The sequence below is a fragment of the Fulvia fulva genome, chromosome 1, assembly GCF_020509005.1.
Source record: "Fulvia fulva chromosome 1, complete sequence".
NCBI classification, from domain to species: domain Eukaryota; kingdom Fungi; phylum Ascomycota; class Dothideomycetes; order Mycosphaerellales; family Mycosphaerellaceae; genus Fulvia; species Fulvia fulva.
The window spans coordinates 1,320,145-1,344,328 of NC_063012.1; the positions used below are offsets into that span (position 1 = coordinate 1,320,145).

A 24,184-nucleotide genomic window follows, 5' to 3' on the forward strand; every position below is an offset into this window, starting at 1 on the left:
TACGACTGAGCCGCAGTACTGCGCTATGAGGATCACGACGTAACGGGACATGATGATATGTGGGCGGTACAGTGCGTCTGCTGCACTTCATCTCACTGCTGAGAGGAGGTCAGAGCGGACGGATCGAGTTCATAGGGTTCTGTATCACATGAGAAAACACTTTGCATATTTTCCACATCCCTCCCGCCATCTCTCAATGCTTCTCCCTCCTCCACCTGGCATCAGCCTTCCTCGCAGGCTTAACATTCCTCTTCGCCGTTCTGCTCCTCCTCGCCCCTCCATCGCCATTCCCATCATCACTCCCATCCCCTCCCTCCTCCAGCTCCCTCTCGCAAACCGGCACCGTCAAATTCCCACCAAACAGATCCCCAACCCAGAGTAACACCCCATTAGTCCACCCAAACCCCGTCTGAACCGTATACTCCCCACCTCCACCAAACGCCGTCACATCGGTGCTATCATACTTCTCAAAGATGGCACCGTCGAAATCATTATCTGGCTCGATATTCTCCAATGTAGGTAGAGACGAAGTAGATCCGCCCGTTTCGCGCCATGTACAGAACGCACTATCGAGATACCTTTGTGCGATCTCCAAGGCGAGATCCTGCGTAGCGATGTACGAAGGATCCTCTTCGCCGAAAGTAGGCGGCGTGTTCAAGAGTCCGGCGATGAGAATGTATGTCAGCGGAGGCCAGACATTCGGTTCGTCCCACTGTTGCTCTGTCTCGAGGTTCGTAGCGGCGGGAACACCGGGGAAGCGGGAGAGTTCATTGATGATGGGTTCGAAGGCGTGGAGGATTGCGGAGGGGTTGTTTTTGAGGTAAGGTGGTGCGGCGCCGGTCCAGAAGGGGTAGAATTGGGCTATGTGCGTGAAATGTTGCTGGCCTGCTGGGGCGTTGAAGGTTTCGTTAATGGAGGCGTTGGCGGAGGTGGTTATGAAGGTTTGACGACGGGAGGAGGTGAGGTTGTAGTCGTAGTAGGACCATTGATCTTGGTCCCACATTATGGCGGCCATGGCTTCGCTGCGGGTGTTGGCGAGGGTGGTCCAGGCTGAGGCTGCTGAGGAGTTGCCGGTGAGGGTGTGGAAGTTTGCGATGGCGATTTCGTTGGCGTAGAGGATGCTGTTGAGGTCGACGGGGATGATGTTGGCTGTGTTGAGGCTGCGGAGGGGGAAGTAGACGTCTTCGATGGCGTCTGAGGGGTTGCTGATCCAGCGGGAGGTGTAGTCCCAGCCGCTTTCTGCGCCGCTTGCTAGGTCGCTGTAGAGCTGGGCGATCTGGCTTTCGTTCAGCTCCGTTGCTGGATAGATGATGCCGGATTCGGCGTAGTAGGATGTGTTGGTTGCTGTGTGATAGTCCTCGGTGTAGCTTTCTGGTCGAGGCTGATTGTTCTCCACGGCGTATCGGTTGAGTGTATATGTAGTCCCATCGACTTCTACGTCTACGGATCTGTTGGTGGTCCAGAAGCTGTACTCTCGCTCGAGCGTAGGTAGCAGCTGCCCTAGTACTGAAGTGTCGTTGGTGTACTCGACGTAAGCTTCAACCATCAATGCCAGAACAGGAGGCTGACTGCGGTTCAGGTAGTACTGCCTGGCACCATTCGGCACGAAGCCAAAGCGATTGACTAGGTCAGCGAAGTTTTCGATGGTGTTCAAGGCGATCTCTGTGAAAGATCCTTGCGTGCGCAGCAGGCCTAAGTGTCGAAGGATTGTCAGTTCATGGTCTATGGTGTCGGCCAGCAGCTCCGTGGTGGTGTTTAGCTATTGCAGCGCACGTGGGCGCGCTCCTGATCTTTTCTCAAGCTCATCGCGATTTCATTGCCTCCTGCCAGCGCCACACTTACCTAGCAAGATCCAGTAGCTGTCCCAGTAGTAAGGTTCTCTAAATCGCCCTCCAGCCACAACAAAGGTCCGATTGAGCGGTATGAACGAGCTGACGCACTCAGTGCAATTGTCGGTGTCGCCAGCATATTCTCTCGTCAGCTCTGGCCAGATGTCGATCACGATTTCCAAGAACTCGCGAATGTCCGTGTTGTTGACGTTCTCCCGGAACGTAGCATTGGTCTGAAGCGATTCCGGATCAACTTCCCTCAACTCACTGCCAGCTTCTCCAAAGTACGTGCTGAGGAAGTCGTTCAATTCGGTGTTGTTAGACAGTGGTTTCGACAGTTCGCCGAAAGCTGCGATGACTTCGTCCAGCGGTCGAATCGTCGGCAAGTCCACATAAGTCTTACTGTCCTCGAAGGCTCCAGCCAGCTGAATCTCTCGTAGTATCTCGCCCTGGCAATATAGCGGCGACTCGCAGGGCGCGGTGACTGAACCGTTAGTCCATAGGGCTGTCACGAACGGTATAGAGGCCGCCAGCAGTGTCCAAGAAGCCATCCTGATGGCTGTAAAAACAACAACGCTCAAGAAACAAAATGCTCCGCTCAAACAATACAACGACTTCCAAACTCGGTCAGTGCAACAACGTGCAATGCCCACAAAATCGTTCTGGAACAAGACCGGGATCTGCGCTGTGTCTCCTACCTCAACACTGGGGCTCAACGGGTATCTTGCACCTCATGCGGGCAGCGTTTGGACACAGCATCGTATATATGCTGTATGGGTACCAACCACGCTTAGGCTGATGTTCTCCTCTTTCAATGCCGCTCGCCTCCGACATCATATGGCTGACCGGTGCAGCGTTCGCGAGTCTTGGCTGAGCGTCATGGTTGGCATTGGGCTTGGGTTGGTCGTGCAGAGGATGCTGGGCATGAGCAGCACCCTCGCCTATGTACGTAACGACATCATTTTGACACCGATGCGGCCTCTCGGGTCACGATGTCCGCGGATGCGAAGTGAACCTTCCAATTATTGTTTGCATGTTTCTGTTCTTGCCATGGCGCTGCTGGAGAGCGGAGTCGGTCGGATCCAGCTTGAAACTCTGCCACGCGACGACGTGGTTCACGGCAAGGACATGCCATTGATGTTGCTGACGACTATCTTATTACCACCGATATCATGTTCGGCCGAGGACAACGTGGTCGGTGTTGATGTTTTCGTGAAGTAGGAGGTAGCCCACTCCATCCACAACTCCTAGCAGAACACAACGAGGTATTTCTTACAGGAAATGCAACCACTGAAGAGTACCGGCCGATGATGCAGCTTCAAGGGCGGTAGCAGCAGGAAGAGAAGAGCAGCGATAGAGCCTCGTGAAGGCGAGCCATGTTCCCTATTGTTGAGATACAGGACACAGGCAAAGCCATTCCCTGGAGCACCACACATGCTTCACGCTGCAGGAAGACCTATTGTGCTGCCAACAACAAGCATCGTCCTTCGAAGAGGACCTATGTTCTCGTAGCGCAGGCCATCACGTTTGAGATCTCGCAAGCTGGGATGAGGTACATGACCTTTCGTGTCGAGGTTCATGGCGCGCCCTCAAATTGGCTCCAGGCATGTGTGTAGCCGCCTGACACAGCGGCTTGGAAATATTGATACAACGGCCTTGGTTCTTTGCTCAAGAACGGCATGGGAACATTCCGATGCCCTTGACTATCTCTACGAGGCTTAAGCAGTCGCGTTAAGCAGTCTCGTCGGAGCCCAATGTGAGTTTCACGCTTCGAGGACTTAATCGACGTCTTCCACAAAGCGGCGGTTTCTTATTTGAAGTGTAGTCCGTCCACAAAGACAGTTCTACATTCGACCACAATTTTCTTAACGTACGCATCCCTTGCTTCCTGCTAAGCCTCTCGTTGTGGCCTCTGTTGATCTATTGTTTGGCAACTGCCAACAGCAGGGCCGCGGCCTCGAAGCAAACTGAACGATAACGATAGATGTTAGTGAGCTCGGTTTCTCCAGCACGGTCACAAGCGGGCCACACGGTCGTTCATCGGCTTTGACGTGCGATGTATACACACGGTCGATTGTACACTTGGCCTTTAGGGGTCATCTGCATTCACCTCGCGACTTTGGGCGAAGCTCGGGCCGCGCGGAGGGGCTGTTAAACCCGCACAGGTCCTCGGCCGGATGCTTCCTTTGTCTTGCTTTCTCACACAGCTAACGGATACCATCGCCAACATGGTCGGCGCCAGTGGTCGCAGACCGATGCGACGCAAGGTCATATCTACCGCTGACCTCGTGTTGGACACAACTTCACAAGTATCGCAAAGCACAGCAGCAGAGCGACTTAATATGCCTGCTAAAGTTCCTCGCAACGCAAACCTCCTCGACTACATCTCTCATACACCTAAGGATGTTGACATAGACACGCCCTATAGACGCAGAGGAGGGAAGCGTGCCCTCGCGGAAGTCCTCGAGGAGAAGGCTGCACGTGAAAGCAGCTCTCGACCAAGACGCGCAAAGGCAGCGACCGAGTATAAGCAGTTCTTTAACGACGCAGACGACTACGAGGCATACGAAAGACCCAAGCGAATAACCGCCACCTCCAAATTGAACAAGAAGCAGCTGGTCATCTACAACAAGAACGCCACCAAGTCCCGACTTCTTCGACTGCCGGCCGAGCTACGCATCCGCATTTGGAAGCTGGTGTTTGGAGGCGAGGTGGTGCACATCTGGGAAGAGTCGCAATATGGGGTGCCGAATCACAAGCTTTTCCGGTCGGTCTGCAAACGTCACATCGGAGAAGAGGGAGAGATCCAAGCCATCACGAGCAGCCAGGCCAAGGTCCTCGACAGCTTCGAACCCAGCCACGAGGGATGCAATCTTCGTGTGAAGCACTATAGGAGAGTCAAAGTGTGCGGCGTGGAACTCAGTCCACCCCTGACATGCCGTCAGATCCACAGAGAAGCAGCACTGCTCCCTCTGCAGTGTAACACCTTCCAATTCAAACGCTCCTCGGATCTTAAGCTCTTCTTGGACCGCCTCATCCCAGCCCAGGCTCGAGCTCTTCAGCACTTGGGCATCCTCTACAGCCGCTGCGAGGGATCGTGGCACGACTATGGGATCAAAGCACAGCTCAAGAAGAAGGTTCAGTCTCTCAAGGCTCTTGACCTGTTCATGCAATTCGAGGGGATGTTCGAGGATAGCTGGGTTAAGGACCAGATTGCGATTGCGCTACGTACTTACAGCAGACTCAAGCTCGACAAGGTCAACGTGGCTGCGTACAACAGCTTTGGTGGTTATGGCAGGGACTGGGATCCGTTTCACAAGAAGGTGGATCTCGAGAAGTGAGCCGCATCGATAGAGGGAATGCTTGAGGGGGATGCCGAGGTCGAGACAGACGATGATGAGGACGGCACTGACGCTGCAATTTTAGAGCCAGGTTCAGGATCAGATTCAGACTCGGAGTGATAGGCAGGGACCTAATGTCATGGTGAAACGAGAATATTATAAGTCGCTGAACTGTTGGCGATATCAAAACACGGGACTCGCACATAGCTAGGTTATGGAGCAGAGACCCAGAGGTATAGAAGACTCCGAGTGCGCAGTCTATAGCGATCTTCTGGAAAGGTCTCGATGGGAGGCTTTGAGTCGCATACGAAGATAGCTACTTTAGTAGAGACATGCAGATCAAATGACAAGTCTCACGTAGCAAGCTGACATCGGCAGTAATTATTATGAGTTGCATGCTCTGTTATGAGTCCCTCAGTCGTGCAACATCTTGGTCAAAGGTTGCTCCATCGGCTTATAATGGTCCATTTCTATACACAGAACAATATGTCGCAGCGGCTGGTGCGCGATCATCTGGATTCACTTCGGCCCGCATGTGCGAGCACGGGCCCTGCTTATCGAGACGCGTAGACCCCGCCTTTCCAGCTTCTCACTTCTTGCTCCCACCTATAAAACATCCAATCTCACTCAAAAGCTCAATATTCCAGCAGTTGTCAACATCGCGCCATCCGCAGTCAAGGTCGGCGCTACAAAGCACCGCTTCCTTCGACCACGAAAAGCCGCTGCCCACGAGACCACCAGCAACTCAATTGAAGACACATTACCAGCTACGAACATGGAGGAGCAAACTGTGCAAACGCTCAAACGGACTCTCCGGGGGCGATCAAAGGCCGATTACACCTCCTTCTTCGACGATGAACTCGAAGCCTCGGAGCAGCACAAACGACCCTCTCGCATCCTCAACACTACTGCAATCAAGCGAGCCGATCTCTCCAAGTACAACAAGAACGTACAGAGCTCTCGACTTCTGAGATTGCCCCCTGAAGTGAGGAACCGCATCTTCCGGTATGCGTTCAGTGCTGCTCTCGTGCACGTGTGGATGACCGACGACGAGGAGGGCACGACTGGCAAGAAGCCTAAACTTTGCCGGTCTATCTGCCTTGCCGATACCGACGACGAAGCAGAGGCCTTGGCGATTAGAGAGAAGAAAACAAACGGTCATGAGAACTGGCTCGATCGGCACACAAAGTGTACACATGGTTCGGCCTCCACATATCGCGTCTTCGACAACGAGCGCTACGAGTCTTTCAGCCGTGCTTCCAGCAGCAACTTGGTCAGTCCCCTAGACCAGCTCCGCACTTGCCGCCAGATCCACAGCGAGACCGCTTTGCTCTTCTACCAGGAAAACACTTTCCAGTTCTGCTACAACGTTGATCTGCAGCGGTTCCTGGAATATCTAGTGCCAGCACAGCTCCGTGCTATCCAGAATATCAGCATCTTGTGCGACGACGGATGGAGAGGAGACGATATTTACGATGTCAAACAGATCAAGAAAAAGTTGCCCAAGGTTAAGGCTCTTACCATTCTCGCCGAGCTCCAGGGGGAATACGACGACTTCAAAGATGCCCAGAAGGAACTCATCGGCTCATTACGCATGTTCCAGAGACTGGACCTTGAAGCGGTCAACATGGCGGCCTATATGTGGTCCGAGACTGTTAGTGAGAGGTGGTCCAAGGTTCTCGGAGGCAAGCGGGACGAAATGGAAGAGGATGGCCCTAGCAGAGCGCAGCTGAACAAGTGGTGTGACTCGGTCGCATACATGCTCAAGCAGGACTTTGTGGAGGACAAGGAGAAGCGCAAGAAGCGGAAGCACGAGGTCAAGGTTAGGGAAGAAGGCTTGTAACGCCAAACGTGAGGGAGACGGTGCACGCAAACTCAAGGGGCTATGCCGAGTATCAAATGGAGGTCACAGTAAGGTTGACCTAGGTACTAAGCATCTATTGAGTCAAGCTGAATGAGAAAGCACTGTCTTACTGGTCATCATGATCGCACCATCACATTATTTTGTGCTTCCAGAGTGTCATCAATCGCATGCACATGCTGTAATACCGTGAAAGATCCTCAATGAGCCATCAAAGTTGTCTGATCCTATATTTGAACTCTCGCTACAATCTATGACGCCCCATCTTTCCTGGGCTGCCTCGCATATGTTACGCCAAGGCCGTGCCTCCAGACTACGCCACTTTGACTCCAGAGTAATCCCACTGAGTTATGGACGGAAGAAAGAGATCAGGCCATAATCAATAGCACAGATCCGCTTGATGCCCTACCTACTCTTTGTCATCGGCAAGTCACAGGAGGAAGTATGAGTTGCCTCCCAGTCGTACGAATGGCTTCAATTGAGCCGCAGATAGCACAGCAGAACAGTTTTATGGCATTTATCCTGAAAGGAAGATTCGTTCTCATGTTCGTATCTATTGCTATGCGCATCTATCTCAAGTCAGTAGACTCGAAGTCGTCATCGATGTCCCTCATCGCGATCCTGCCCCTTTCCCCAAACCCTGGTTGCCGCCAACCGGGTCGCTGTCAAAGCAGCGTCGCAAAAAGCAAATGTTCCCATGCATCCATCCCCAGGAAGAAATCAAACTCCCGATCAACCAAGCCTTTCCCCAAACCCTGACTGGTGTCAACCGGGTCGCTGTCAAAGCAGCATCGCAAAAAGCACACGTTCCCATGCACCCATTCCCAAGAAAAGTTCAAAGTCCCGATCAATCAATGTGTGTTCAATCTGATCCCTCCCAAGTGCTTCTCCAAAACGTCTTGCAACATCTTCTCATCACATCTCCTAATTGTCCTTTGGCATGTTGCCGATGACGCTCTTAGCGTACTTGACGGCGATGTCAGTGCTGGCCCTGTCGAGCTGACCAACACGCGCAATGTCAGGCTTGTCCACACGACGTGGGCGGACCATGGTCCACTTGGCGATCATAGTGTCACGCGAAACCACCTTCTCCCCAGTAGTCGCCTGAACCTTGAGTACAGGCATGGTCGGGCTCTGTGGGGTGTAGTTCGGAGCGAACACCGGCTCTACGTTCAGGTACTCCTCCCAAGTGTTCTTTGGCTTGTACTTGAGCCCGTTCTTGTTGAAAGTGAAGATGGAGATCTCGTAGACGTACCACTGAGCACGACCCACAATGATCCAGAATTGGGGGCGCAGGGTGTACTTGATGCCGCCGACTTCGATGACGAACTTGTCGGCCAGCTTGGCGTCGTGTTCGATCTCGATCGGCGCGGTGTGGTGGATGATCACACCGAGGAGCTGGTCTGCGTAACGTACAGCATGCAGCAAGGTACGAGGGCCCGGGGCGTGCTTGTTTGTACCGCCTGGATGCTGGGTAGCACGACCATTCGTCGGCAATGGGGTTGTGATGCCGTTGAATGTCGATTGGCCGTCAACTGGAACTTTCCACACCTTCTGGTTAATGCCCGGACGATCTGAGTCCACTAGATCTTGCTCGGCCTTGGCCTCACGGTTCTTCTGTCTCTTCTCTGATGCTGACATGACTTGAGTGAAGCCGTCCTCATCCACCACGTCGAATTCGATCTTCTTGTTCACAATCGCACTGACGTTCTTCCTGCCTTCGACAGTGTTGGCGTTGGGCTTGCGACTCTGCAAAGCGTTGTTGCCGGTGGTAGGAAGAAGTGTATTGTCTGAGTTCATTTGTTGGAGCATACTACTCAGCCCTGCGAAACCACCAGTCCTGCGACGTGATCCTGTGGGGGTTTGCTGATCAGCGATGGTCGCGGTTGGTGGATCGGCGAGGGCAACAACACGCCTGTTCCTTGGGCGTATGGGTTCTTCATTCTGCGTTGGTCGCGAGATGGCTGGATAGTCTGTCGAATGCTTGTTGAATCCGTAACCGTTGGCCATGACGGCGGTCGAGTGGGTCTTCCCGGAGATGTCTGCGAATCTAGAGGCTGCGATGGTGGTAATATCCTTCAAGATTCAAACAGTGGTGTTGGGCGAGATTTGCTGAAGAGAGCAAAGAGTGTGGCAGTATGTAGTTGTTGATGCTCTGATGCTCCAGAGACTTTGCAGAAGAGAAACGTCGCCATGGTTTTTACCTGCCTGGATGTGTCGTCGTGTTGTGTGCTGGCTCGATGGACTCGAGGATTGTGAATTGTGAAGCCAGTGAATTGCATGCCCTGGCGGAGGCCTACACCAAGGCATTCACACTCCTGCAGTGAATGAACAAGCCGCCAAGGCCTTTCACTATTGTAAGTGAATGGACCACGAACAAAGGCATTGTGTTATTCAACAACACCGAGCAAACTTTGCGTACATAAAGCTCGACACGTACCTTCTTTGTCCGTTAGTCACCATCTTGTCTCGAATTATCAGCACCACCTACCATCAAACTTACTGCATCTATTGCCACGACACACAACCAAGGACCACCACACCAACCCACGACAAGATGAAGGGCAAGATTGGAATCTTGACAAAGGCGGCGAAGGCTGGCGTCGTGTTGCTACAGCCGCTACACGGCGTGAGATCGTGGAGGAAAACTTGGAGTAGCAAGCGCCGCAATGCGCAAGCAGTAGAGGCCGATGTGCCAAGCATTGAGATTGCAGCATTGGCGGAGCCTCATGGCGTTGCGTATCAGAATGTCGACCACGAACATCCGCAAGACTCGGCGAATGAGAATCCCACGGACGACGAGCCAGAAAGCCAGGACGTAGATGCAAGTTGTAGGCCAGGCAGTACCGACGCTCTCCTTATCGACGAGCCGCACTTCGATGCTCCTCCAACGTCAGGTCCGGTGAGACAACCCAAGGTTCAGCAGACTGTTGGTGCATGGCTTGCGGCATGTCCGGATCCCGAGCTCGCTGCGAGTTTCCACGCCGCTGTCGTATCCCATCGACAGATCAAAGGAGTGGAAGAAGAGGTAAAGACACAACTCGAAGAGCTCATACCAAGCTGCCAGGAATTCCGGGCAGAAACACAAAAATTGATGGGCCGTATTGCAGACGCAGAAGCCGAAGACTCCGATCCCGAGTCGGATAATCCTAGGGTGGAAGCAATGTACGAGCGACTGGAGGAAGTGCAGCAAGCCCATGGATCCGCCTTGGCGAAGCAGAATGAAATCCGAGATCATCTGCGTGAGGTGTACGAAGGCATGCGCGGAGAACAGTTCGACCTCTTTGATATCTTGGAGGAGGCCCTCGAAGTCGGTAAACCGGTTTCCGCGGGCGTCGAAAGTGATGAGCTTGAGTATGACAATGGTCCGGTCACTGATGACCCGATGCAGGAGGTCAGTGATGACCATCAGAAGGACCTGCTGTACACCTTTGACCTCTGGCACAGAGAGCTTGACGATGCGAACTACCAACTCAACAATCGCCATGAAGCTTTCAATCGGCAGCTCGAGTTCGAACGCGACCAGCCACATGAGGTGCGCCTAGCAAAGTCTGAGATTGATGCCCGCCACTTCCACGAAACCCAGCGCATGACCCGCCGATTTATCGAAGTAGAAGCCGCATACGACAAAGCCAAAGCCGCTCTCATCGCCGCGGGGATGCAACCTCCAGGCTCCGACATAGAATCTGGCTTCGTCGATGATGTCGACGACGGGTACAGGACCAGTTTCCAACAGGACGAGATTGATTCTGTAGATCCTGAATGTGTGCTGCGTTGGCTTGGAGGAATTCCCAATTGCAGTCCGGGAGACAATCTGGGAGTTCAGGTTCCAAAGGTCGACGACTGGGACAGTACAGAGGTCGAGATGTGGGAGAGTCGAAGTATGCTTGCTGAAGGATCGAATAGGCGGCGTATTGAGAAGTGGAGAGGCGTGATGGGGTCTGTGGAGGTTTGAAAGTCCAGTCGTGGTGGTATTGGGCGAGGAGGTGTAGATATCGCATATACGGAGGGACTTTGCTGTACTATATCATCTGAGGGCTATTGCGGTTGGCATGTAAGAGTAAAAAGATAAGTGAGAAAAATATCGAGGCTGAACAAAGCCTCTGTTCCGCATCGTCTGTCTCAGTTGCCTACAGTTCCTAGTCTAACATGGCTGTTTTACGCGTTGCCAACCTTTAGCAAGTCCGAGCATTTCTTGTTCTCTTTCGCTCTTGGTCTTGTCGGTTGGAATCCAGTAATTTGAAGCCGACTTGAATGCAGGACACAGTAAGTCCAACAGAAGATGAACATGCGTTCTGGGACAGCCTTCAGCGTTCGAAGTCTCAACGGAGTATCGTAATCCGCAACCCCGAAGAGCAACGTCTTGCGAGGAGTATAGGCTTCTACCGAGCCCCGCAGATTGCGTCGTCGTCGTAGAAAGCAGTCATGATTGTTGATTAGGCGTCTTGAGATTCTCGACTTCAGTTGGACCCAGTGTGGGAAGGCGCACGACGGCAGCAGCGATGTTGTTGTCGATGTGACCAGTCTATTGCACAGATTGAGGTTAAGTCGCCGAGCGATCGCAATGGAGTTCGCTACACAATTTTGCTAATTAATTTGGCAGTTGGACGTTGATGTTTATGTTTATGTTGATGCGAGAAAGTGTGTGGAGCAAGATGCAGAACAGACATCCGCAAGAATCTGGTGTATCTCACGCCAAGAAAGACACGAACTAGCGCACAAGTCGTCTCCGCCAATTATACACCAAGCCGTCAGGCCATATGTCAAGGCAATAGAGACGGGATGAGACATCAACCAGGACACATCAAGAAAACTTCTGCTTTTATCCTCTATCAAGCCACCACGCTCATACGAGCAGACATCCATCAGACTTGACAACAGACACACCAAAGCTCCCTCGCTCATTCCACTCCTTATCCGACAGCTCCCAAAGAAACGAGAAAAGTGGTATCAAGCCGCGCACAAGAACGCCTACGACGACCTTCAAGCCTGACACCTTCCAAACAAGAAACGCTCATAAACGATACAACGATAGTCATGCTCCAAGCTACCCTCCAAGTCTTCATAATCCTTCCTGCATGGCCCGAATGCGGTCAAAGAAGCTCTTAGGATACTGTTGAGCCTCTTCAGGTGGTGGAATACCACGTTTGGGATCTCTGCATCGATCTAGGACCTTGTTCAAGATCTGTCCAAGAAGGTCCTCGGTCATGAGGATTTGATCCGCCGAGCCTTCTGGGTTCATATAAGGGTCCGAGTCGGACAGTAGGGACTCGATTGTGGCTCTTTTCTCCGGGTTGCGGTTCAAGCATCGCCTTAATGTGAGCTTCAAAGATGCGGCAACTTTGACGCCGCCAACTCCGAATTCTGGATATTCAATCTCGATCTTTGGATTACAAATCGCCATGATTCGCGGGATCGGGTTCGGGATATGGGCGAAGGGTGGTCTTCCGTAAGTCATCTGGTACAGGATACAGCCCAGACTCCACACATCGGACGACTTTCCAATTCTCATGTCTTTCTTCAGTGGTCGTCCAGCTTCGTCCTTGCCGGAGCCAGCATTGGTGTCTGTAATGCTTTCCGGGGACATGTAATTCGGCGTGCCGACGTGGGAATCTCGGTGTACGTTGCAAGTATTGTCCGTGTCGATGGCATTCGCAATGCCAAAGTCGATCAGCTTCAGCCGTCCTTGAACGAGAAGGAAGTTGGCAGGCTTCAGGTCGGAGTGCACGATGTCATGCTCATGGACAGCTTGCACACACTCCAGCATCTCTTTCCAGTAGAAGCGGGTGAAGGCGCTGTCGAACTTGGCTTCCACACCGTTCAGGCGAAGGGTGAGAAGTCTATTCAGATCCGACTCGCCTTTCTCCATCAAGACTAACAATTCTTGCTTATCGTTGTTGAGCTCGAAGTCGAATAGGCGCACGACACGATCAACCTCAGCCAGCGACTTGAGCAGATCAATCTCGCCCTTGTACCCGCGAACGGCACTTTCATCGCAGTCGTCGAGCTTCACCCGTTTCAAGGCAAACGTCTTATAGTTTTCCGCCATGACCTGGTAAACATCACTTGACCCTCCCTTACCAATCTTGCCCATCTGAGTGAAGATCTTGCCATTGACGACCATGTGCATTCGCTTCTTACGTGACTTAGTCGTGCCCGCTCCTGCAGTGGTAGTTGCGGCATCCAGCACGCTCATCTTTGGCGGTGCAGCAGGTGCAGGTCGGTGTGGTGTGTTGCCACTGATGGCTCCCAGCACCTTTCGCTGTTCTTGCTGAGGCACGGGAACCGGTGTCTCGTCGACCATCCTTGGCTTTGGCTTTTCATCATCAGACAACACGTTCATCGATGTCTTTCCGAGATACTTGAAGTCCTGATCGCGGTTGCGCTTGAAAGTCGGCGGCGGCAAGTTTTCCTGGTCCTCTTGAGGACCCGCCCTGTTTGATGGTACGTATCGATACGCTGCGCGACCCATATTTTGTACTCGTGGCGGTGGCTTCTGCTCATGAACAGGACGCGAGTAGCTTGGCTCTACACTGGCCTGTCTTTGCCGCTGCTCGACGTGCACATCCTCTGGCTGCACACTGTTTTGTCTGCGACTTTGATACTGTTCCACACTTGGCTGCCGAGTCCTTAGATGCTCCCGACTGGTCTGTCGTGAAGCTGGTCGTGAGTCGTAACCCACTTGACTTCTCGAAAGATGAGACTCAGCTTGTCGTGAAGGTGGTCTCGAATATGCAGCAGCGTTCTGACGAGCAAAATCGTGCACTGATACCGGTTCGGGCTCGACTGAGGTGGCTCGTGTATTACCACTGCCACTCCTGCTTCGCCCTCCTTCAGGCTGTGATGATCCTGGCGTGTAGCTGGAAGCACTCGGTTGGCTAGACCCAGCGTTCGGTGCATCCTCATTCGCAGAGACATGCTCTTCGCTGTCTCGACGCCGTGGAGCGCGCCTGATGGGACCACTCTTCAAGAATGTGCCGGTGCCAATTTGAGCTCGCTTGACTCTGTGAGACCCGGGCGGCGCCGCTTCAGCTGATCCGTTGCGAGACCGTGCAATAGTAGAGCTGCCGTATCGTGATACTGTCTCTGGTAATTGCTGTTGTGAACCACTCCGACTAAGTGGAGGCCTTCTGTCATTACTGCCTGGCACAGCACCGGCATCATTTCGTGATGCAGGCCTGCTCACAGAATTGACCAAGTGCGAACCATCACCGTCGTGTGATGCATTACTGTTGGCGCGAGAACGCGTGACAACACGGACGGCTCGAGGCTGACCTGGTGTCACCATCTGCGCATTGCTGCTCGTTTCGGGCGTAGGATGCCTCGTCCTAACGCGCGTCTGCGGGTACGGTCCTGATATGCTGATGGATCGTTTCGCGGCGCTATGGCTCTTCGATGGGAGATGTACAATACGGGGTGGAGTATGCCCTCGTTCGTTCTGCCCAGCACTTGACGGTGCATTTGGAGAGCTTCTCCGGATGATTCTGATTCCTGGTGCCCTACTAGGTGTATCCAGTCCAGCAGTCCCGGCGCTCGTAGATCGATTGAAGCGAGGTGCATCGCTTGCGTATTCATGTTTGGCTGGCGACGAAGGCAAACCCCCATCCGCCAACAATGCCTGAGTGACCTTGGAGAACTTGATCGCCGGCGGCGGCTCGTCGTCTGAATCGCTGTCGTCGCCCACACCATAGCTCTTCAATGGCGCATCCTGAAAGCCATGTGATGGGTGATATGTTGACAATGGAGAGTTCCGTCGTATATGCGGCCGGGTCGGGTGGGCAACAGCAGCCATTATGCGCCTGACCTTGCCCTTGACGCGGTCCTTTCGCTTCTGTGTATCTTGATGGTGTTCTATCCCAAAGGTGCCAAGATGTCCAAGATGTTCGTTCCGTGTCGTGCCTCGTCACAAGTGAGGGTATATCGTCGTGCGCTGCTAGCGTGCTACCGTGCTGTCGTTGTCGCTGTTCTGGTGGTCGTGGGGTGGGCGATGCGGTCAATGTCTGCCATGGCATGCAACTAAGTATGCTGATGTATCCCGGGGGCGCTGAAGCGACACAATCGCTACATGCGCGCGAGACGATCGGCCGTGCAAGATGTTGCTGTATCCAAGTACCTGCGTAGTAGTGGAACTGGAACTGGAAGGAGGAGAATCTGAAACCAGTGCGAGATCCGGCGACGCGACGGACTTTCGCGCCAACATCACCACAGCAACGTTCCTTTTCGAGGCATCCTGCACCACATCACTTCCTGCTCTACCACTTACTACACTGACACACGCTCATCAATGCATCATCTTGCGATCTACTCGTACTATCATGCAACTCACACGTCTGACTTCGCACCAACAGCGCTGGCAGAACGCGCATGACAGCTCAGACTGAGACATGCATCAGGTCACCCATATGCCCTGGTTTCTTACCATCGAGACATGCTTGGACTCGCATGATCATCAAGACTTGCGCATGCGGTATCAGTATGTTCCAGATCTATGCTGGCCACCTGCATGAGGTATGTATGTTGCCTGGATATCTGCTTTCCAGCACCACCCACTGCATGACGCTGCACAGAACTGATTGCTACATGTTTTCTACTCAATCTCTTACATCTCACTTTACGACATGAAGACGGGCAATGGTGGGGTCTTGGCGGCTGCAGTGCTCTCTGGCCTTTTCCTATTGATCGTTCTTGTCCTGCTCGTCTTCGTCCTCAGGAAATACATTCGTCGTTCCGTGCATCGACAGCGTGGCTACCAGACACTTTCAGACACTTCACGATCGAGCCAACACCAGTATGATGGATCGGTACTGGTTGAAGCTCACGCACAGCACCACAGGCAGATTCGCACTACAACTGAGCTCAACCTCGCCGCGGCAGATCTTGTAGTGGACACCAAAGCAGCTCATCCTGCAGCTCTCGATTCACGTTACTCCTGCGATGGTGCCAATGCCTATCCCGTCATACCAGCTCAGGTCAAGCAGCATGGAGAGGGTGCGACTAAGCCAGGCTCCTTGCGCCCCATCGACAACGGCAGTGCGGACCAGGACACTCGACGAAAAAGCAGAACAAAGCAGCCTAAGGCATCCTCTCCTCCAAGGTCTATACGGCAAGGCGCTATGATACGCGCTGCGATTGCAGCTTCCACGCACGATGAGCGCACATCGAACTCTTATGCCAAGAAAGAACCCAACGGACTCACTCCTTGGGAGCGACTCGCCGATGCTAGAGCCGCCACCACAAACTCCTTTGCAGACACAACAGGTCATCTGAGTGGAAGTACGACTACTGATGCAATAGATGCCTCGCCTCAAATTCTACACGGAAAATTCCTTTTTGAGCGTGAGCATGATATAGCAAGTAGTTTGACAAAGACCACCACCCTGCAGCAGCAAGGTCTTCCAGCTGCCGGTTTGGACTGCGAGAGACACGGTCGACGAGATATGTCTCGAAGCGATTTGCCATCTGAGCGGACCTTGCTTGCTCGACGCTCAACCATGCTGGCTCAGCAGTACGCGGATCTTGGTTTGTCAGTCCCCACCGAGATCACGTTTGATGTTTGCTAGAGTGATGCATTGCTTCACGACTGCTGGAGCCACATTGCAGATTTCACATCATTCTGCTTCTCTGAGGTCCAGTCTCCGCCAACTACCGATCAGCACTGAAAGCCATCGAACCCAACAATGAAGCCTCACTACGGTCTGATCATCGCTGTTGGCGTGATTGTCTTGACTGTTCTCATAGTGGCGATGGCGATCATCGTATTGTGTCCGGGTCAGCTCGAAGATCAGAGTTCTATCCATACCCGGCCGATTCCAGGTCTTCCACTCAGACACAGGAGATTCAGAGGTCATCGACGGCGGCATCGCGCCGAACTCGCGCCTCTACTTGAAGACCACGGCCAAGCAGCCAGTATTCCCTTCCCACCTTCTCCCGATCTCGAGAGTTTGGGTAGTCTCGAAGAGGAACCAGATGTCGCCGCACCAAACAATGCACGTCCTGTAGCAGCGAAGCCGGACAGGTCGAATGTGAAAAGCTACCAAGCAATCAGCGAGCCGCTCCCAAGGCCTAAGGATGAACATGTGCTGGAAAAGATCTCCGAGGAGGGATCAAGTGCTGGACTGCTCACGTATGACGAAAGCGTGCGAAGCCAACAGTCGGATAGTCTCAATCAAGAGCAGCAGAACCAAGGCAACGAGCGACTGAAGAACCATCGCAAGCTGAATGATATGCTGGAAGAGTCAGCAGCGGCTGCGTCAGCTGATGATGGGTCCAGCTCGAGCTCGGATAGCAGCTCGTCGTCGTCTTCCAGATCTGATCATGTAGCGCACGGAGGGCATAAGGCACGGAGCGGTGGTTTGGCGGGCCATAGCATTGGAGGTCAGGAGTGTCATTGTGCTCTGTGCTTAGCAAGGTTGCAGGCGACATAGGGTGAGCGATCACGTTCAAGCAGAGTAGGCAAATCTACAGTCGATGGGTGCAAGGTCTAGTAACAAAGTTTGTTGCCGCCGCTATATCTGTCGACTTTACTCCTAGAGGACTGCCTAGTGAACACATACCTATATCGACGCGCTATACCCTCGAATGCATTAGTTAGACCTCGCTACTCAGCTACATGCCAGCGTGTTGAAGCAACGGCCTTAGCTTCGATATGGGGTCGACGCGCTCGGCGGCAATCAACTTTGTCATCAGCCCTCGGTGTTACCACATGCGTACCTGCATCTCCTCTAGTGTTGTTGGTCCACATCCAACCACTAATCCAAGACTACGTAGCCACGCTGTGGCCGGCTGGCTACATTTCGTCTATTGTGGCTTTGTCGTTGCATCCTAAAGGAGACCCTGAAAGTAGAGCAGATTAGGCATCTATAGGGGTAATAGTGCATTCAAATTACTTAAAAGACGACCGTCGAGCAGGTTAGGGGCCGGAACACCTCCTGTCTCGACCACAGCTAATCCAATACTATTTTATGGCCACACCGTGGCCAGCTGGCTATGTCTTATCTAGCCGTGGCACATATCTCTCGCGCTTCGGACTTAGCACTCACACGCAACACAAACTTTCCATCACATCTCTTTCTCAATACGGCAGTCCAACCCGAGCTCTCCAACATCACAATCCTCCACATGCATGGTCGTTACCAGTACATAGCACCAAGTACCAAGCAAGATAATTGTACATAGGGCGCCACGTGTGCAACCTGTCACGTGTCACCTGCGTGCGACCTGCACGATGCTCCATTGTCCTATCAAGATCCTCTGTTGTTGTCGTCGTGGTTTCAAAGCCGAACTTAATCCCGACCTTCTTCCGGTTCCCCTTGGTTCGCATCCTCTGGCGCCGGCAAGCGGCACATGTCGCGTGGGGAAAGTGCATTTTACCTAACCACATCGAACTCGCAGCAGTCATAGTGCGGAATCGTGCGAGATGTCTTTGATTCTTGTCACTACACGCCGCAGTATCCGCATGGTGTTTTGGAGGGTTTGGGAGAGGAGTCATCTTGCAAGATAACACCATATGTAAGGAAAGGGGCCGGTACTTGATCACTTGGAGCACTGCTTCGACGACCCCAACGCCACCGCATCACAGCACGAACCTTAGACCGCAACGATGCCCACACCCCGAGACTGGCAAGACGACAAAGACCCCGACGTCGACAAAGACCTCGACATCACCGGTACGCCAGCCCAAGACTCCACCCGCCCCACAGCCAGCGACAATGTCGAAAAGTCGACCACAACACCTCACCCTCACCCTCCTTCCGCCCCGGCCCCTCCACCAAATGGCGGCTACGGCTGGGTCTGCACCGCCTGCTGCGCCATAATCAACGCCCACACCTGGGGCCTCAATTCCAGTTATGGCGTCTTCCTCGCCCATTACCTTCGGACCAACACATTCCCGGGCGCAAGCTACTTGGAATTCGCTTTCGTTGGTGGGTTGTCAATTTCCATGGCGATGCTGGTGTCCCCCGCTGCGACGTTGACGACGCGATACTACGGGACGAAGACCACTCTTTTCATTGGGGTTTTTCTGGAGGCGGGGAGTTTGATAGGAGCGAGTTTCGCATACGAAATTTGGCAGCTCTTCCTATCGCAGGGCGTATGTTTCGGGCTCGGAATGGGCTTCCTCTTCGTAGGCAGCGTGAGCATTCCGCCACAATGGTTCACCACCCGAAGATCGCTGGCGAACGGGATCTCCGCCGCAGGCTCCGGGATCGGTGGACTAATCTACTCCCTCGCAGCAGGCGCGATGCTAGGTTCCGTCGGTTTGGCCTGGACGTTCAGGATTCTGGGGATTATAGCGTTTGTGGTCAATAGTATTTGTGCGATGTTGTTGAGAGATCGGAATAAGATTATTGGCAGTTCGCAAAACGCTTTTGACGCGAAGTTGTTTAGGAGAGTGGAGTATTTGTTGCTGTGTGCGTATGGGTGGTTTAGTATGTTGGGGTATGTGGTGTTGATCTTCTCGTTGGCGAGTTATGCCAATTCTATTGGATTGGGCTCTTCACAGGCTGCACTGGTGTCTGCGCTGCTGAACTTGGGGCAAGGGCTGGGAAGGCCACCGATCGGGTACTTCAGCGATAGTATTGGGAGGCTTAACATGGCTGGGATGATGACGGCACTGTGTGCGGTGTTCGTCTTTGCTATCTGGATTCCTGCGAAGAACTTGGGAGTCTTGATCCTCTTCGCGCTGGTCGGAGGCGCTGTAGCTGGCACGTTCTGGGCTACAATCGCACCTGTCGCGGCTGAGATTACAGGTCTAAAGCATGTGCCGTCAGCGCTCAACCTGATCTGGCTGGTAATCGTACTACCAGTTACATTCAGCGAGCCCATCGCGCTTGAAATCGTGGGCGGTACAGGCTCTTACATCGGAGCTCAGCTCTTCGTTGGGTTCATGTACATCGCAGCCGCAGCCTGTCTCTTCTTGATACGCGGCTGGAAGATTGGAGAGCTAGACGAGGTGGCACGGCTAAAAGGTCAGAGTGTCGACGAAATCGATGCAGTGGGCGTTGAGAACGACGAAGACATGGCGGAGCTGGCGAGAGTCGCTGGGAGGAAGAGGATATTGACAGACTTTTGGAAATGGCGGAAAGTATAGAACAGATGAGGTTCATGAAATGCAAGTGTTAAATGATTCAGAATGCCTGTCTATAAGCGTGGCCCGGAACTCTGCCATCTATGTGCCAAGATCTGGTTGAAGGAAGTCATCAATTTCATTGAAAGTTCATCAGTAGGGTATCGCTAGAGTAGCTATGCTTTGTAAGGCCCTCGCTTGCCATCCACCTTTCGCGGCGTGTCCAAAGTATTGACTCTATCTACGTCGTCTGCTCTATCTTTGCCAGTATCGCTTTCGACGTTTCTGGTCCTCAACGGAACCAAGCTGATCCCAGCATAGTGGTGTGGACATACCACATCTGTGCATGATGCCGGTATGTTAGGCTGGGAGACCACTGACACAGTATGCTTCTTGATCATGTGTTGTATGCCCTCATGTCGAAATTAGAATGCCCATCGTCCAACAAGAACTCCCAGGCGTAAAGCCCTGGTTCATCATCTTGAGCATCGCGACCATTGTGGCGCAGGTTGTTGCACAACATCAGTAGCGTCAGTCCAAGATAAGAGCTGAAAGGGGCTTCAAAACCAGCACTTCACTTGGTGCAAAAGGCAGCTGCAGGAAGTCGACCACGCATCATCTTGCATCATACATCCAGACCGGGTCCATGGTTGCGATGAGCGATTCACTGAGGCCTAGAGATACAGCATCGGCTCGTGGGACGGCGGTGGCATTCAGCTATCAGGCACTGGAGACCGACAGTATCCGACTGCTCACCTTCAACCCGGAGAGGTCGCTCGGCGGTACAGACCTACTGCTGAAGCATGTACCTCGAGACCAAGCACAGTACGTCGCGTTATCGTACTGTTGGGGCAGTGCTCTTACACAAAGCCCGATTCTTCTCAACGGCCAGGTCTTCCTCGTGACCGAAAATCTGTGGGATGCACTCACTGCCATCTGGACGTTTCATCGGGAAGAGCTGGCGAACTTGTCAATATGGATCGACGCTATTTGCATAGACCAAGATAATGTTCTCGAGAAGAACTTCCAGGTAGCTCAGATGTGGCGAATCTACTCAGAAGCCCAGAGAGTCCTGGCATGGTTGGGACCGGCAACGCCTGATGTGGAGTCGTTGAGCGATATTTTCTGCAAGGCGGCCAGAAACTGTGTTGAATATCGCGGCAGCCATCCACAATGGCCGTGCCGACACTGTGGGCAGTATATTCGTCGTGGAAATGCCACTACGTAGAGCACAGTGCGAGCATTGGAGGAACTAGCTGGACGTCCATATTTCGGCAGGACCTGGATCATTATAGAAATAGCGCAAGCTCGAGAGCTCGACATCATCTGTGGTGGCTGCAAGTTTGAATGGTCCATTTTTCTTCACCTTTGCCTCCAGGTCCATGACATACCGCATCGGCACTTGCTGCTATATCACGGTCCTGTGTCACGGGAGTACTATAATGGGGACTCGACTCCGTTGATCACCTGCTTCCGGCAGTTCGAGATATCTGCATGCACTGATGACCGTGATCGGATCTTCGCGATGATCGGACACCCGGTGGTACGATTTTGGAACACCAACCAGTACCTGAAGCCAGACTATCAACTTTCGCGAAAGGAGCTGCTCTTCGTTGTGCTTGACTGGCTTGAACAGTGCAATGCGCGTGATCATCCTTTGCTGGTACTCGATATCCTATTGAGGACGTTGCGGCTTGACCTCCAGCTTCCGGAAAGTGGCGATTTCGCTCTTTATGATTTCGCTCTTTATGGCGAGCTCTATCGTCATGCATTCTACGACTGGACTTTGCGAAGCTTTGATGAAGCGCATTTCGATTGCAAAACACTCGTCCTGACACTTTCGAATGGCGCGACGATAGACTGCAAAAGGATGTATTCGGCCCACTGGTTGGACCGGGAGGTCAAATCTGGCAGAGACTTATCTAAGAGACCATCCAGGCATCTGATCAGAAGATTGATAAGACGGATTCTGGTCTGATACGCTGTGCATATGGCTGATTAATCATTGGTCGTGGTCGTATTGCTTTGGGTAGTGATGCGTGGTCAAACGGCCAGCCTTACCATCCACCTCCAGCGGCAGCTGCAAGGGCGTTGACCCTATCCACATCGCCGCCTGGCTTATCCTTGCCGACGTCGCTCTCCACTATCCTGTACGTCGTAGTCATCAGCGTGTCCAAGCTGATACCAGTAACGTCAGACCAATGCCCCAAGAACTGCTTGACTCGTCTCCTATCAATGCCATCAACGACATCTGCATTCGCGTCACCATCTCCAGATATTACCGAATCTCGCGCGGGTGATCGTTCCATATCAATATCTCCATCAGCGTCCGAGTCGGGTAGATCGTCGGACTCAGCGCTCCAGTATGCTTCATCGACCTTTGCGAGCCACTCGCGTTGCGCTGGCATGACTTCTTGTTCTTCGCTGCCATTTTCGATACCAGTGCCTCCGATTTGCCGTAGGGTTGCTACGTCGCCGACCTTGATTTGACCTCCGCCGTTCGTACAACCGCCAGGACAAGCCATGACTTCGACGTAAGAGTACTCGCTCTCGTTGCCACCTGTCGCGGCGCCCGGTCGTCGAGAACTTCCCACTTTTCTCGATGCTCCAGGCATACGGCTTGCCTTCGCAGGCTTGAGGCGACGAACCAGGTTCTGGATGTTGCGGAAGCCATAGTATCGAGCAGCCTTGAAGACCGCCCTGCCATCAGCATCGACTACGCTGTATTCAGACACGTCGTTGTTCCTGCCTCTTTGCGACATGACTTGGGAGCCGATGTGCTGAGCTTGCTTCGTCTTGAGAATGTGCCAAAGGTACCCTCCACTCGAGCCGATTGTGTTCGTCTCGTCGCCCCGTTCGCGCTTCTGACCTCGCTGGCGGCTGAAAAGGAACTCGTTGATGGTAGGCTCGGGGAAGTCGGGTGCCACGTCTTTCGACAAAGGCTGCTTCGGTAGACGTGGGAAGCTGATGTCGCGACTTTCTGCCAGCATGAGTAACTCCCGTGCAGTGATGACACAGTCGACGTCTCGGACGGCATCGCCTTCTTGACCATGCCAAGTATGCGATGTGAGCTCAGATCGTGCCGCTTCCAGTTTCTTGTCAAAGCATGGCATGACAGACAGATGCCAGACGTTCTGTGGAGGTATGCCATACTTGTTCGCGAGCACCGACTTGAGCAGAACGCCAGTCACAGCTTGTGGTGACTTGAGCTTGCTGAGGTGTGGCAGTATGTGTGGGTGTGTCTTCTCTGCGTAGCATATCCATCCTGGACAGGCAGATGTGATGATTGGCTTCTTTTGTGCTTCCGTAGTGCCTCCGATGGGCGCGATGTTCGATTGCTCGACTTCATCGGCAGCCGCCACCAGAGTCGCCTCGCGCAGAACATTGGTATCCACAACCCATGTGAAGCCCGAGCCATGCTGGCCACCACTTCGAAGTCCTGCGGGGCCACTCAACAGTTGCGCGATCATGTATCCTGCCTCGCGCTCAGTGACATTGTATGTCGCTGCGATGCTTGCTCTTGATTGTGGCGACACGCTTGCGACGAAGAGTCTATGATCCGCATAGATGCCATCATTCGACTTTGTGACGTCGGCCTCAATCTTCAAGTCGGGAAATTGGTCCAACGTGTCCAACACCTCGCCGTGACTCTGCAAGCTGACCAGCACCGCTTCTGCGCTCGTAACGCACCCAGCACATGCTAAGCAGTCCGTCAAGGAGATCTGAGCTGGCGGGGCGATCGTGCCGGAGTCGACTTTCTCTTCGGTCGTGACCTCGTACGCATTCGAGTCGTCGGCGGGCTGCTGTTTGGGGAGCGTCTCGACAGGTTTGATACATGCTACGCCGGGGCTAATAAAGTCGTTAAGGTCGTCTACTGAGAGAATCGCCGACATGTTGGTGTATCGATAAGCAGTGCTTCGTCTGAAAGGTTGGCTATCGTCTCGGTGCTCGTGGAGCGGTTCAGGTACGATGGTCGAGCGCGCCAACAGTGTCGTGACCTCTACTTGGACACATGAAGAACAGAGTCAGGCGCTGCGAGTGCCAGAGTACAAGAAGAAGTCGTAGTGTATGTTTGGGTGGGTTGGTCGAA

The 24,184-nt window shown here is 53.2% G+C and overlaps 10 protein-coding genes across 10 annotated transcripts; 6 read left to right on the forward strand and 4 right to left on the reverse strand.

Moving 5' to 3' along the window:
- Window positions 1–193: 193 nt before the first annotated feature.
- On the reverse strand, window positions 194–2,380 carry CLAFUR5_00293 (Trehalase; the record flags this gene model as incomplete). Its single annotated transcript, XM_047899441.1, has 2 exons — window positions 194–1,692; window positions 1,843–2,380. The coding sequence occupies 2 exons, from the start codon at window positions 2,378–2,380 to the stop codon at window positions 194–196; spliced, it is 2,037 nt and encodes a 678-aa protein (XP_047756388.1).
- Window positions 2,381–4,057: 1,677 nt separating this feature from the next.
- Window positions 4,058–5,170, forward strand: CLAFUR5_00294 (uncharacterized protein; the record flags this gene model as incomplete). Its single annotated transcript, XM_047899442.1, has 1 exon — window positions 4,058–5,170. The coding sequence occupies one exon, from the start codon at window positions 4,058–4,060 to the stop codon at window positions 5,168–5,170; it is 1,113 nt and encodes a 370-aa protein (XP_047756387.1).
- A 775-nt stretch (window positions 5,171–5,945) lies between these two features.
- CLAFUR5_00295 (uncharacterized protein) lies at window positions 5,946–7,013 on the forward strand (the record flags this gene model as incomplete). The annotated part of the gene is made up of 1 exon (XM_047899443.1): window positions 5,946–7,013. The coding sequence occupies one exon, from the start codon at window positions 5,946–5,948 to the stop codon at window positions 7,011–7,013; it is 1,068 nt and encodes a 355-aa protein (XP_047756386.1).
- A 942-nt stretch (window positions 7,014–7,955) lies between these two features.
- CLAFUR5_00296 (uncharacterized protein) lies at window positions 7,956–9,041 on the reverse strand (the record flags this gene model as incomplete). Its single annotated transcript, XM_047899444.1, has 1 exon — window positions 7,956–9,041. The coding sequence occupies one exon, from the start codon at window positions 9,039–9,041 to the stop codon at window positions 7,956–7,958; it is 1,086 nt and encodes a 361-aa protein (XP_047756385.1).
- Window positions 9,042–9,588: 547 nt separating this feature from the next.
- On the forward strand, window positions 9,589–10,986 carry CLAFUR5_00297 (uncharacterized protein; the record flags this gene model as incomplete). Its single annotated transcript, XM_047899445.1, has 1 exon — window positions 9,589–10,986. One exon carries the CDS (start codon window positions 9,589–9,591, stop codon window positions 10,984–10,986), a length of 1,398 nt encoding a protein of 465 aa, XP_047756384.1.
- A 1,107-nt stretch (window positions 10,987–12,093) lies between these two features.
- On the reverse strand, window positions 12,094–14,823 carry CLAFUR5_00298 (Serine/threonine-protein kinase mph1; the record flags this gene model as incomplete). The annotated part of the gene is made up of 1 exon (XM_047899446.1): window positions 12,094–14,823. The coding sequence occupies one exon, from the start codon at window positions 14,821–14,823 to the stop codon at window positions 12,094–12,096; it is 2,730 nt and encodes a 909-aa protein (XP_047756393.1).
- Window positions 14,824–15,649: 826 nt separating this feature from the next.
- On the forward strand, window positions 15,650–16,591 carry CLAFUR5_00299 (uncharacterized protein; the record flags this gene model as incomplete). Its single annotated transcript, XM_047899447.1, has 1 exon — window positions 15,650–16,591. One exon carries the CDS (start codon window positions 15,650–15,652, stop codon window positions 16,589–16,591), a length of 942 nt encoding a protein of 313 aa, XP_047756392.1.
- A 117-nt stretch (window positions 16,592–16,708) lies between these two features.
- On the forward strand, window positions 16,709–17,455 carry CLAFUR5_00300 (uncharacterized protein; the record flags this gene model as incomplete). The annotated part of the gene is made up of 1 exon (XM_047899448.1): window positions 16,709–17,455. One exon carries the CDS (start codon window positions 16,709–16,711, stop codon window positions 17,453–17,455), a length of 747 nt encoding a protein of 248 aa, XP_047756752.1.
- Window positions 17,456–18,630: 1,175 nt separating this feature from the next.
- Window positions 18,631–20,118, forward strand: CLAFUR5_00301 (putative transporter MCH2; the record flags this gene model as incomplete). The annotated part of the gene is made up of 1 exon (XM_047899449.1): window positions 18,631–20,118. The coding sequence occupies one exon, from the start codon at window positions 18,631–18,633 to the stop codon at window positions 20,116–20,118; it is 1,488 nt and encodes a 495-aa protein (XP_047756751.1).
- Window positions 20,119–22,151: 2,033 nt separating this feature from the next.
- CLAFUR5_00302 (Cytosolic Fe-S cluster assembly factor NAR1) lies at window positions 22,152–23,987 on the reverse strand (the record flags this gene model as incomplete). The annotated part of the gene is made up of 1 exon (XM_047899450.1): window positions 22,152–23,987. One exon carries the CDS (start codon window positions 23,985–23,987, stop codon window positions 22,152–22,154), a length of 1,836 nt encoding a protein of 611 aa, XP_047756754.1.
- Between the last annotated feature and the right edge of the window lie 197 nt (window positions 23,988–24,184).